We start from the raw sequence: 12,953 nt of genomic DNA, 5'->3' as shown, positions 1-12,953 counted from the left end.
CAGCGGGCAGCAGGTGGAGTTATAGTGGACGAAGCTCCTGCTTTCGGGCAGCACCTACAGGCTCTGCTCCGTGGAGCCCACACACACCCACTCTCTCCCTGGCTTTCTTTGGCCTTTTCTGCATTCACAGTGGAAGCTGTGTGGTGGGTCAGCCAGTCCCTTGTTGTTTCCAACAGGGTCTGTGCCTGACCCTGCAGTCAGTGTGTCTGCACCCCTAGTCTCCTCCGCTTCTCCTCCGCCTTGTCCTGGGGAAAACTTTGCAGCGGTTGCTGAGCCGCGGGCCCAGGGCGGTTTTGGAGGCAGGTGGGCAGGTAGATTGGTAGATAGGGAAGACACCTCTGCTCTAAGTGGCACCAGCTTCCCAGAGGTCCTCTGTCCTTCAGACAAAGCCATGTCTTCCCTTTTGCAGCTCTTACGTGTACCGTCCCAAGTTAGTTATGGAGCTTTGTTTTCCTTGAGTGCACTTCATAGACAAACTACTCACGAAATTAGAATAACTCAGGAAAGCTTCACCACCCCAACAAAGCCATGAATTGCTTGTCCAGGCAGCTTCACGTTTGCGAACTGCTGGGTATCACCGATGCAGCACCTAAGCTGCACCTTAACCAGATAGGATTCTCTCTCTTAGGTGGGCCTCAGTGTTAAATAGAACAGCTGTACAGCATGTGAGGTCTGCATTCTGACCCAGGAGCCCAGATCCCTTCATGGCTTTGAGAATCTTCTTCCTCAAGAAAGAGGGAGTTCCAAGCAGTTCTTGGTGGTACTAATTCCATGGAGACAGTTTCATTTTTAATTGTCTGTAAACATTCAGCCTTGTAGGAATTGTAGAATTCTGTTGTGCTTGAATTAATTTCCTCCTAAAGTGGTAGGTGAAATAGATTTATTTATTTATTTAGCTTTTTTTTTTTTTTTTTGGCTGCGTTGGGTCTTCGTTGCTGCGCACAGGCTTTCTCTAGTTGTGGCGAGCGGGGGCTACTCTTCGTTGCAGTGCACGGGCTTCTTGTTGCAGTGGTTTCTCTTGTTGCGGAGCACGGGCTTCAGTAGTTGCAGCACGGGGGCTCAGTAGTTGTGGCTTGCGGGCTCTAGAGCACAGGCTCAGTAGTTGTGGCTTACAGGCTTAGTTGCTCCATGGCATGTGGGATCTTCCCGGACCAGGGCTCGAACCCATGTTCCCTGGATTGGCAGGCAGATTCTTAACCACCGTGCCACCAGGGAAGTCCCGAGAGTTTCTTTTACTTATAGAATTTCTGTCAGCTTTTCTGAATCCTACCTCTTGTACCTGTTGTATGATATTATAGTAACATGTTAGTGTATGTATCTGCTATAAACTTTCCAAGTTATCTGCAATATTTTTTCCAACATTCTGATATTTAACTGAATTCCTGAAGGTGGCGGGAATCTACTTGAAAGGTCATCTATTTTGTCCTTGTTTTATTTGGCACCAAAGGTATATATATTTCTAGCTCCTTTATTACCTGAGCCGACTATTTATTAAAGTGGTATTTGGGGTCTTTGAGTGAATTTTATTTACTGTTTCCCACATGTCACCCAGCCTCATTTATTCATTAAAAATTTCCAAAGTGACCATTTATGTATTCTTCCTGTTGACTGTGATCTGACTCCTTTTTTTTTTTTTTAATAAATTTTTTAATTTATCTATGTATTTTTGGCTGCATTGGGTCTTTGTTGCTGCACGTGGCCTTCTCTAGTTGCAGCGAGCAGGGGCCGCTCTTTGTTGCTGTGCACGGGCTTCTCATTGCAGTGACTTCTCTTGTCGCGGAGCTTGGGCTCTAGGTGCATGGGCTTCAGTAGTTGTGGTGCGTGGGCTCAGTAGTTGTGGATCGTGGGCTCCAGAGCGCAGGCTCAGTGGTTGTGGCTCACGGGCTTAGTTGCTCCGCGGCATGTGGGGTCTTCCTGGACCAGGGCTTGAACCCGTGTCCCCTGCATTGGCAGGCGGATTCTTAACCACTGCACCACCAGGGAAGCCCTGACTCCTTTTCTTGAAGAAAGAAATCTGAGGCGCTGGTGAGCCTCACTGAGTTCATCCGTGTTCCAACCCCTCGTTTCGTGGAGGCTTCTCCACCAGCAACACAGGAGGTGTCACTTGGACTAATTGTGTTCACGGCTCTCATTTCCGTTGGGTCACTTGGGCGTGTGTGGTTCATCTGGTCCTGCTTGGGGAGCCCTGCTCTGACTGTGCTGTGTGCTTGGTCGCAGGGCCACAGGAGGATGGTGTGTGGCTCGGCCTGGAGCGAGGACCATCCCGTGTGCAACCTGTTCACCTGCGGCTTTGACCGGCAGGCCATCGGCTGGAATATCAACATCCCGGCACTGCTGCAGGAGAAGTGAGGGCACCGCTCTGAGGCTCCTCGGCAGCCAGGGACTGCGACTGCCGGCTCGCCTGGCGCTGGGGAGCCGTTGCTGTGGGTGGTGGATGCTGAACGGGAGGTGTGTGCTCTCTCCAAGCTGTACCCAGCCTGCATGAAGCGTCCAGAGTGGCCCCTGTTGTTTATTTCTGTGTTGTGTGTGTTGGCATCACGGGCCGTAGAGGTGGAGCCCCTCCCGCGGCTGTTGGTGTTGAGTCCCTGGGTGTGTTGGGGTGACAGGAGGGCGTGGCGTCTGCGCAAGTGAAACATGAACCCTGTTCTCACTGGGAGATGTCAGTGGTCTCCACGTTTCTGGAACGATGATCCGCTTCTGCCTTGTCCTGGCCGGAGCGAGCAGGGACCTCACGCTCAGGTCTGCGTGGGGTTCCAGCGTGTGTTAACTCAGCTTCACGTCTGTGTTCTGTTACAGTTCTGTAAAATCAACTTGGATTTTAGAAGTTAAAAAAAAAAAAAAAGCATAGAATGTTGAATTTGCAACATTTGGATAGTTTATTTTGAAAAGAAAGAGTTTCTGCTCTTTTTATAGAAAATCATTTCAATCTCCTGAAGTCTCATACTAGCAAATTCTAAAATATAATGATTCTAATCACTGATTCCAGGTATTAAGCAAAATTTAAAGCACTTTAGTTTATAGCTATGGTTATAAACAGTTTTTAGAAGTTTCAAATGACTTATCCATTGAATGTGACTTGACCTTTTTAGAAGGCCCTGCTACCTGAAAACAAACCTTATTTATTTTCTACACCTTGGGTTTGCATGTTTCCAAGTGGGTTCACTTTCTGGGTGGTATTTGAGAGCCAATAATGCAAATAAATGAGTACTACCTCAAAAGCAAAGTATTTGGAAAACTTGGGGTGTCACTGTTACCTGGTTCATGCACTTTTTGATCTAGAGCTGGAACATGAGTTCGTTCAGAAGGCAGGAGAGGCCAGCGCAGCCCACGTACCTGAAGAGGAAAGGCTCCTTCCTCACTAGCTGCCAGCTCCCAGGCGGCAGGTGGCTCTCGGTGCCCCCTCTGCCAGGGAGTCTGTCAGTCTCGCCTTCTTGGGACTTTCTACCTGGTGTTCGTGAGCCATGTTTCTTGTTGAGTTACAGTCTGATAATAAGACATCTCAGTGCCCCCCTCACATATGTAACCCTTGGAGGCCAGCGCTAGGACAGGCACCGGAGTGTGACATTGGAAACTATCGTGATGACCCAGTCCCGGTCACCGCTTCCGTTTTGTGGTGTCACGGGCAGAGCGTCCCTAGAGATGGCGCCTCGCCCATGGCTCCCTTGCCTCAGGGCCTGCGGTAGACCATCTCAGGCCTCTTGCCCTGGGTCATCGGGTCTGGTTCTGAGATGACTCCTGGCCGGGCAGGAGGGTGGGGCCGGGGAGAACCAGAGCGAGGGACAGACAGCAAGAGTTTTAGGGCAGCTTTATAACAACAGCAGCTCAAGAGCTGGTTGTTAGAGTCTGACGTTCCCCAACACCAGGGTCAGGACGGCGCAGGCTGCCGCCTGCCCTTCTGGGGTCTCCACAGCAGGGCTGTCCGCACATGCCGGCTCCTCTTCTGCTTCACTCTCACGTCTGAGTGTCTTAGAATTACTTTTGGAAACGTTGGGAAATGTCTGCAGATCGCTAAGCCAGGTTTAAGAACCAGATCTCTGCTGGATTAAAAAATTGGAAGCGTGTAAACATATGTGTGTGCGGCCACGTGGCCTGTGCAGACGAGGCTCCACTCGCAGCCGTGTCTCCCTTGCCCCCTTCCCGTTCTTCCCCAGGGCTCGGCCCTTCTCAGGAGCAGGACCCGCCACCATGGCTGAGAGGGACGTCTTCAGGCATCGTGAAGGAGATGGGGGTAGTGAGTGTGTGTGTGTGCACGTGTGAGTGTCCGCGGGTTTGTGCATGTGTGTGTCTGAAATGAAGTTGTGTGACCAGCTGCCTTGATCATATCTGAAATAGCGTTTAGAAGTGGAATTGGTTTTGTCCATGTGCCGACATGTCCAGAATTTCATTTAATAACAGAAAGAGATCGGTGGTTACTGAAAACTGTGTGTTGATGGAGAATTTCATGAGAGGTATGTTGTTGGATGAAGGGGCGCCCTTTCTCAACCACTGCACATCAGCTTATGCAGAGCCAAAATTCTGTACCTGTTTTGGAATCTGAAGAATCCTATGTAAGTCATCTGTTGCTTAAATCTGTGAAAAAAGTTTCTTTTGGGGAGAAGGTGTGCATTTATCAGTGTTGGGTAGAAGCAGTTGTTTTTATTGTGTTGATGTAATTGTTTTTAAGTGTTCAGTGTCTTCAGTGCAGTATGAAATTCATTAAAAATCCATGTTCTGTAACTACTGTTGTAAAAGTGTTGTTTTAGGAGTCTCTTTTTTTTATTATTTTGCCCTTTTTCATGTTTTTGCTTTGGTAAAGCATTGTTAATGGCTATTGAACATCACAATGATGTAGAAGATAAACAAATTAATTATAGTATTGCCCACTTAAAAAATTTTAATTTTAGACTTAAAAGCTCAATTGTGTTATATTTTCTATCTGTTATGCTATAATTTAATGATCCACATTACACTTCTCCATTCCTGCATCACCACCCCAAAATTTCTGAAGGGAGTTAACAATTTGACAAAATACAGGCATTTGTCAAAGTTCCTCAGAGTTTCATAAGACACTTGTCCTGTTCTTACTACAGTTAAGCTTGTTTGAAGGTTGAAAAAAAATTGCGGTAACAGAACGTAGGCCTGTTTTCCATGGGAGAATGCAAATAAGGATTGGCTGCAGCCGCCTGTTCACCGTTCTGTTCTCACCCACGTGGATGGAGCCGTGCCTGTGCTGGGAGACCTGGCAGGTGGCAGGGCTCTGCCCGGCGTTTCTTGCCTGCCCCAGCACTGCCTCGGACCAGGAGGCCTCGCTGCCCACCTTGCATGGGCCTCGAGGGCACGTTCAGTCCCCAGAGGGCAGAAATTCTCCACGATTACTCCCTTACCTTACTCTTCAAAAACATGTGAGTATTGTCTAGGTTTCATAATTATATCTTCAGTTACCTTTAAAAGTTTGCATGTTAGTGTAAAGAATTAAGAAGGCAAGACTTGCTTTGATTTCATCAAAATGCCATTAAGACGTGTCGCCCTCATTATCCATAGGTTTTCTGTTTTCCCTTAATAAGTTAGAAGTCAAGGAAATTATTCCAAAAATTGGGAGCACCCCTGTTTTATATGCAGCATACGATATGTAGTCCATATCATGGGAAGAGGCTGCAAAGGAAATCATAAAAATGCTGTGAGTTTAAAATCAAATTTATTAAAACAGTCTTTAAGCAGCTTTTGGTCAAAATGCAAGTAGATTGAGCAGCCCTTTGGCGCCCCGAGGGCTGTGTGCCGTGTGGGCTGGGGCAGAGTCACAAGGGGCTGCTGCAGGCAGTTTGGTCCAGGAGGCGTTTCCAGAGAGATGACATTCAAACTGGAGCCTGAAGTTTGACGAAAGTGTCAGGAAATGAAGGGGGGTGCGGCGAGAACAAGTGGGGGAGGGCGCCCCTGATGGAGGTCCTTGAACAGGCCTTGGGAAGAGCGGGTTTACTCCACATGCGCCAGGCACTTCAGCATGATGGGGCGGGGGTCCAGTTCATGGGATTTGTGCTGAGGGGTGAGCTGGGGCAGCAGGGTGGGGAGGGCAGGGCTCTTTATCCCACAGTCAGGACGATTCACGGGCTCCCGTCATTGCGAGCACACAGGCATCCCACAGTACCTAAAGGACGCTAAAGTGAGTGACAAGAATCCCCCACCCCCACCCCCAGTGGTATGGGAATGTGTTGGGAAATTTCAGCCACAGTTTAGAGACTGAGGTTTGTTACTCCCTACTGCTGGGCCCCTTGTCATCACCGCCCCACAACCGTGTCCTCCCACCTGGGTGCCAAGCGAGCCGTCATTTTATGCTCCACTACCCAAACGGGGCCGTCAGGATCCCTCCTGGGAAATTTTGGAACTAAAACTGAGAAAGTCCGTCTCTCTCCAGTAGTTCGTCTTCGTGAAAATAATGCCAAGTGCTTCAGAGTGTGAAGGGAAAATAAGTAGAATTCTGTGCTTGGCAAGACCTCCTTGAGGAATGTGTGTGCAATGATGGCTTGGGGAATAAACAAAAGCAGTTTTCACCAGTACTCCTTCCCTAAGGGAACTTCTCAAGGAGGAACCGTAAGAAGAAAAAGTCATGAAGGAATGGTTCAAAATGGACCAGCGCGCCGGCAGACATCTGTGCCAAATTACACCTGACCGGAGCTTGTGGTTTAAATGTGCATTTTTGTTTGGCTGGGGGTTTGAAAGATTAAGTCTGTAAGTTATTAAATATTTATAGAGACATTTCAAGGGTAACCACAAAGAAAAAAAACACTTTAGAAAGGTAAAAAAGAAATGATTAAAAGTTACTGTAAGGGGCTGGGAAATGTAAATAAGAACTGGACAGAAGTGACTTTTTAACATATTTCTTTTTGTAGTGTTAAAAATTTCAGAACCATTGAAATATATCACCCAGTATCTGAAAAGTTCCCATTTTATGCTAGCAACAAAAACATAAGGTACCTATTGGGAAAAATGTGACAAAAATAAAAAGAGGCTTGAAATCATCCATGGGAATATTTTAAAACTTTAACATAGACATTAAAAAAGACAAATACAGTGACAGATCATCATGTTCATTGATAGGAAGAGTCAATATTGTAAAAATGTCAGTTCTCCTCATACTGGCAAGTAGATTCAATGCAATTCCAATCCAGATCACCCCAGGGTTTTTTGAGGAATTGGACAATCTGGTTCCTAAATTTATTAGAACAAAGGCGAGAGTTAACAAGATGCTCAAGAAGAGAAAAGAGGAGGTGAGAAAGGAGAAGAAAAAAAAAAAAGATTTACCTCAAGCCTGGCAGGGCTATAGTAAATACACGGAGGGGTTCACACAAGGATGGGGAATTGACCAGTAGAGCAGAAAGAGATCAAAATCGATTCATGCATATATGAAAACCTGAAATATTTCAGCTCATATAATCACAGATCAGTGGGGAGAAAGTGGCTATTTAATTAATGGTTTTAGTACTACTGGTTATTCATGTGGAAGAAGGTAAGGAATTTGGATCCCTACCTCACACCAAAAGAAAATCAATTCCAGCATTATATGTTAAAGGCAAAACACTAACATTAAAAAAAAGAATATTTTTATGACTTTGTGTTTATTAAACAACTACCTAAAAATACATTAACGATACCAGAAAAGATTGATACATTCAACTACACGAAAAATGAAAAGATCTATGTGTTAAAGGACTCCTTATAAGGGTGAAACAGTAGGCCACAGAGTGGTTGCAACATATAATTCACAAAGGGTTAGCATCCCAGACAGCGCACAACAGAATCCGAGAGAATGGGGGAACTGGGTAGCAGACGTGAATACGTACGTCACAAGAGAGAAAACATAAATATTGTTGGTTTGGATATGAAAGGATATGGCAAATCAGAAACACTCTCTTGTAGGTCTGGACATGTGCAGTCACTCGGTGTGTAGTAGGGACATAGTTTATTAAAGTGTCATGTCGGGAGTCCTTGCCTGTCTATTGAAGATTCCTGGGTCCAACCCCTGAGCCACTGACTCAGAATCTCTTGGGTTAGGATTTAAGAAGCTGCATTTTACACAGACTTTCATTTGTTTAAGCTCGTGTGCAGTTTGAGAGCTGCCGTCCTGGAGAACCTTTTGCACTTGTGCACCAGGGGACATATGCAAGGTCGTAGCACCAAACACGGGACAACCCAACACACATCAACAGGGACTGGCAAGCAAATCATGGTATATCTACACAGCACAATATTACATAACAGAAGATGAGTGACCCACGTGCAGCTACGTGCAACTGTTGATATGTATGAAACCTTGTGAGGCACGAGTCAGCCCAGCCACACACGTGTGATCATGGCTAAGTATTTCATGTGATGAAAACCCAGTGTTCCAAATGGTCGTTTCTAGGCCAGGAGAGAGGGTGGAGTAGGAGGAAAGGGTGGGATCAGGAAGAGCCCAGAGTTGGCAATGTCCAGTTCCTGATTTGGACAGTGGACACACAAGTGTGTGTTCCAGTTTTCACACTTATAACTTAAGTATCTCTACAAATATTCCTTTAGTGTATCTAATATCATATAATCAAAAGAGTAATATAAACAATTCTAAAGAGAAAGTGTGTGCTATTCCAGAGATGGATCAAGTGAATGCTGGTAAAATGGGGAAATTTGGAGTAATATTTTTGACTATGTCAGTCTCAAGCTTATTGCATAACCCTATTTTCTTTTTTCGCTTACAAACGTAGTTTTATTCTAAAATGTCTGATTTTCAGTCAGTGTGTACCTCCCATGGGAGGAAACACAAAGCCAGTTTTCTTCCAAGATAATGTTCTTGAAAAAAAACTGTCACCAAGGAAATTGTCAAAAGGCAGAGTGTTATGCTGTCAAAATTGGGTTGTTGTCAAATACATTTTGGAAATCCTGGCTTTAAAGTGGGAAATGTAATAAGGATTTCATTTACCAGGTGTGATCGTAAAACAATAAAAGTTTTCTTATGTTGCTCATAAAATGGGGACTGAAGGTAATTTCAAATCTAGGAGACAGTCCAAAAATTGTGTTGAGCAGGGGCCACATGTCAGAATAAGAATTTTTATTCTCACAGTCTGTGTTTTGGGGAAAGCAGCATTTATTTGGCTAGGTGGATAAGTTCTGGTATATTTGCTGAAATATAATCAGTTTATAAATATAATGTATTAACATTACTAATATCTTCTAGCTCTGAATTGATTCTCAATAAATAAAAATGTCCTACTGGTGAACTTTTAATTTTCTTTTTCAGTGATAAAATTAATTGTATATATTCTATAACTAATCCGTCTCTACTGTTATATGAACCTGATTTTCCTTTTTTTAGAAAAGATTTTATTGTGGTCTAACTGTGTAAAATACACTGAACATATTTTGACATATTCTCCTACAAAATCACCACCACAGTCAAGGTAGTGCAGTTATAACCCAAAAAGGTTTACTCATGCCTATGCATTCCCTGCCTCCTGTGCCTCCATACCCCCCATCCCTGTAGCCAATGGTCTTCTTCCTGTCACTAAAGATTGGTTTGCGGGACTTCCCTGGTGGCGCAGTGGTTAAGAATCCGCCTGCCAATGCAGGGAACACGGGTTTGAGCCCTGGTCCAGGAAAAGGTCCCACAGGCCGCGGAGCAACTAAGCCCGTGTGCCACAACTACTGAGCCCGCGTGCCACGACCACTGAAGCCCGCGCGCCTAGAGCCCGTGCTCTGCAGCAAAGAGAAGTCACCGCAATGAGAAGCCCGTGCACCGCAAAGAAGAGTAGACCCCGCTCGCCGCAGCTAGAGAGAAAGCCCATGTGCAGCAATGAAGACCTAATGCAGCCATAAATAAATAAAGAAGGGAGGGAGGAAGGAAGGAAGGAAGGAAGGAAGGAAGGAAGATTGGTTTGCATTTCCCAGAATTTTATATAAATGCAGTTACATGGTCTGTACTTATTTACTTATTTGTGCGTTTCATTCAGAAAAATTGTTTTGAGATTATTTTGTGTTATTGCCTGTATCAATAATTTATGCCTTTTTATTGCTGAGTAGTAGTTCATGTATGAATGTCACATTGTTTATCCATTCAGTTTCTGGCTGTTACAAATAAAGCTGGTATGAACATTTATGGTAAGTCTTTGTATTCACATATACTTTCAGTTTTCTTGGGTAAATACCTAGGAGTGTAATGGCTGGACCATATGGTTAGAATATTTTTAGCTTTTTAAGAAACTCCCATGCAGTTTTCCGAAGTGGTTGTACTGGAGACTCTGGTTTCTGCTCTGACATGTAAAGAGCTTGGCGATTGTCTCACCTTCCCACATAGCAAGATAAAAGGTGAACAAACAAATCATTGATATTTCTTAGGTCTCGTAGAGGACTGAGGGTCAGAGGGCAAACCACTGCTCCGAAAACTGGAGAGACAGACGGGCGATTCAGAGGATCACAGCTTCCGAGAAGCAGAAGCTTCTGCAGCTGGACGAGTCGGGCCCTTAAGTGGTAACCTGATGAACTGCTGAGAGTGGGCTGGCTTGAGATAAAGACCCCAGGGGCCACCGCACTTCACCGGTTAGGTTTCCAGGAGCTCCACGTTCCCATCGTGAAGATCAGAGGAAAGTTCCCTCACCTTTGGTCATAAGCCCAGAGCTAGCGCCACCACAGACACCTCCTAGCCAAGGGAGACGCTTCCCCAGAGCCGTGTCTGACGTGGGGAAGAATGACTCGGCCCCAGCCCCCTCTATCCCTCCTGTCCCTTGTGAAGGTCACAGCCCAAGGCCCCAGGCTCACTGAAAGATGGACCTAATCACAGGTCTTCGGAACACTTCCCATCTCCCGGCCTGACCACCACATCAACCGGCTCCTGCAAAATAGCAGTGGACTTGGACATGGCAGAGATGCTAGAGTTATGCAGCCAGGATTTTAAAACAAGTGTGATTAACATGCTAAGGGTGAACAGCGTGCAAGAAGCGATGGGAGTGTAAGCAGAGATGTGGAAACGCTAAAAATCAAAACCCCCAGGACAGACATGAGAAATGCCTTTGAGGAGTCTTTCAGTAGACTGGACCTCAAGAAAGCTTCAATATGGGTCAATAGAAATGTCCCAAACAGGAATGCAAGGAGAAAAAAGAATGAAAAAAAGAACAATATCCAGGGGTTGTGGGACAATTACAAAAAGTGTGACATCTACATATGGGAATACCAGGAGAAGAGAGAAAGGAGCAAGGAAAAGATTTAATAATAGTTGAGAATTTTCCAAAATTAATGACAAAGCAAACCACAAATCAAAGAAGCTGAGGGGATACCAAGTGCATAAATGCCAGAAAATCAACACTTGAGCACATCATATTCAAACTGTGGAACACCAAAGACAAAATCTTGAAAGGTGCAGAGAAAATACGCCATACCTACAGAGAACAGTGATAAGAATAACATCAGATTTTCCATCAGAAACGAAGCAAGAAAAGAGTGGAGTTGAATATTTAGTGTGTTTGTGTGTGTACAAAACAATCATTTATTATGCTCATAGATTCTGTGGTCTGGAGTTCAGAAAGGGCGTATCAAAGATGACTTTTTTCTCCTCTGCAATATCTGGAAGACTGAGCTCTGGAATTATCTGCAGGTGTCCTCTTGGGTGTCTGGCACCTGAGCTGGGTTGACAGAAAAGTTTGGCTCAGCTCAGAAGCTGCATACCTGTGTGGACTGGTCTTACAGCACGATGCCTCAGGGAAATCAAACCTCTTAAATTGTGGCTCGAGGTGTCAACAGTTAACGTCCCAGTCTATGAGGCAGAAGCAGGAATTGGCTGCACAGCCTGTCCCGGGCACTGTCCTGAGTGCTTTGTGTATTAGCTGCTCGTTGAGCCTCATGACCACCAGGGAAGTAGTGCGATTATCATACACGTTTTATAGGTGGGTTGGTCCTTTCCCGGTGCCTCTGCAGATCGGAAGAGGAAGAATGAGGTTCTGGCTGCGACAGTTCAGCTCTGGGGTTGGTGCTGACGGCGCTAATAACCCGACCCTGGGGTCGGGTCTCTGCCCACCTGGCCCCTGGGGCTCCCGGGCTGCAGCCGTGCCTCCAGCCGCCCCTGGTCCCCGCACCCGTCCTGACGGGCACGAGCTCAGAGCCCTGCCCCTGCTCTGCAGAGCTCCTCCCTGACTACGTCCACATGTGTCACTCCCAGGGGACAGGGTGGGTGGCGTCTGCCTCGGATGGGATGTCTCCTGCCCCTGCCTTGGCCTGTCTGCTCTGTGCTGCCCACAGTACCCCTGCGAAGCTGCCAGACACGGAAGCCCTCCCCCCCTCGAAGTTCTCTCTTGCTTCCAAGGACTTTCACATTTCCCACCCCCTGAAGTGTCCCTCCCCCAGCTCTGGGGACCACACCTGAGCATCATGGGCTGTTCCTGCAGTCATTGCTGGGTCCAACCTGCAGCCTGGGCACAGCCGTTCTGTGGGCGTCTCCCCTGAACTGCGGGGTGTCCAGGAGCAGTGCAGCACCCCCCTGTCCCAGGGTCCAGCAGCAGGTACACAACACAGGCGAGAAGGGCAGTGAATGTGTCAGGTCTGGTCCCTTTACAGTGTCTGTGACTTTTTCTCCAAATCTCTGTGCACTTCTCCCAGTGGTTGCCTCTTGAAATAGTTCTCCTGATCTGAAACTACAAGCATTTATAAATCAGGGTTTCTGACATCTCTCCTTGAGGCAGGATGGCTTGCATTTCCCTTTTCTGTCTGCAGAAATGCTGTGGTCTCACCTCCTGACCCTCCCTGTTGATGGACCCTTGCCCAGGGTGATCTTGGCCTCTGACTTTACACCATCCTCACGTCCCTGCCAGGTGCCCTTACCTCCCCCTGGTTATTCAGTCCCCCAGGCACTGGGTTTGCCAGGTCATCCTACTCTGCGGCCCCCTTGCTTCAATTGAAAGCACTGCTCTCCAGCTGCTAATTATGTTCAACCTGGTGACCACTCTTAACTGTTGTTGACACCG

The 12,953-nt window shown here is 46.4% G+C and overlaps 1 protein-coding gene across 4 annotated transcripts in view; it reads left to right on the top strand.

Annotated features, from left to right (window-relative positions):
* WDR37 (WD repeat domain 37) overlaps positions 1 to 4,716 on the top strand; it is a 55,256-nt gene extending 50,540 nt beyond the window's left edge. For all 4 annotated transcript variants that reach the window (XM_061179707.1, XM_061179709.1, XM_061179708.1 and 1 more), the window contains one exon: positions 2,218 to 4,716. In XM_061179707.1, the coding sequence (XP_061035690.1) occupies positions 2,218 to 2,349 (132 nt within the window). In that variant the 3' untranslated portion in view covers positions 2,350 to 4,716. The remainder of the gene's footprint in view (positions 1 to 2,217) is intronic.
* Positions 4,717 to 12,953: the final 8,237 nt, after the last annotated feature.

Source organism: Eubalaena glacialis, chromosome 2 (assembly GCF_028564815.1).
Source record: "Eubalaena glacialis isolate mEubGla1 chromosome 2, mEubGla1.1.hap2.+ XY, whole genome shotgun sequence".
NCBI lineage: Eukaryota > Metazoa > Chordata > Mammalia > Artiodactyla > Balaenidae > Eubalaena > Eubalaena glacialis.
Note: the sequence above shows the minus strand (reverse complement) of the source record. Positions and strands in the feature narration are given on the sequence as shown.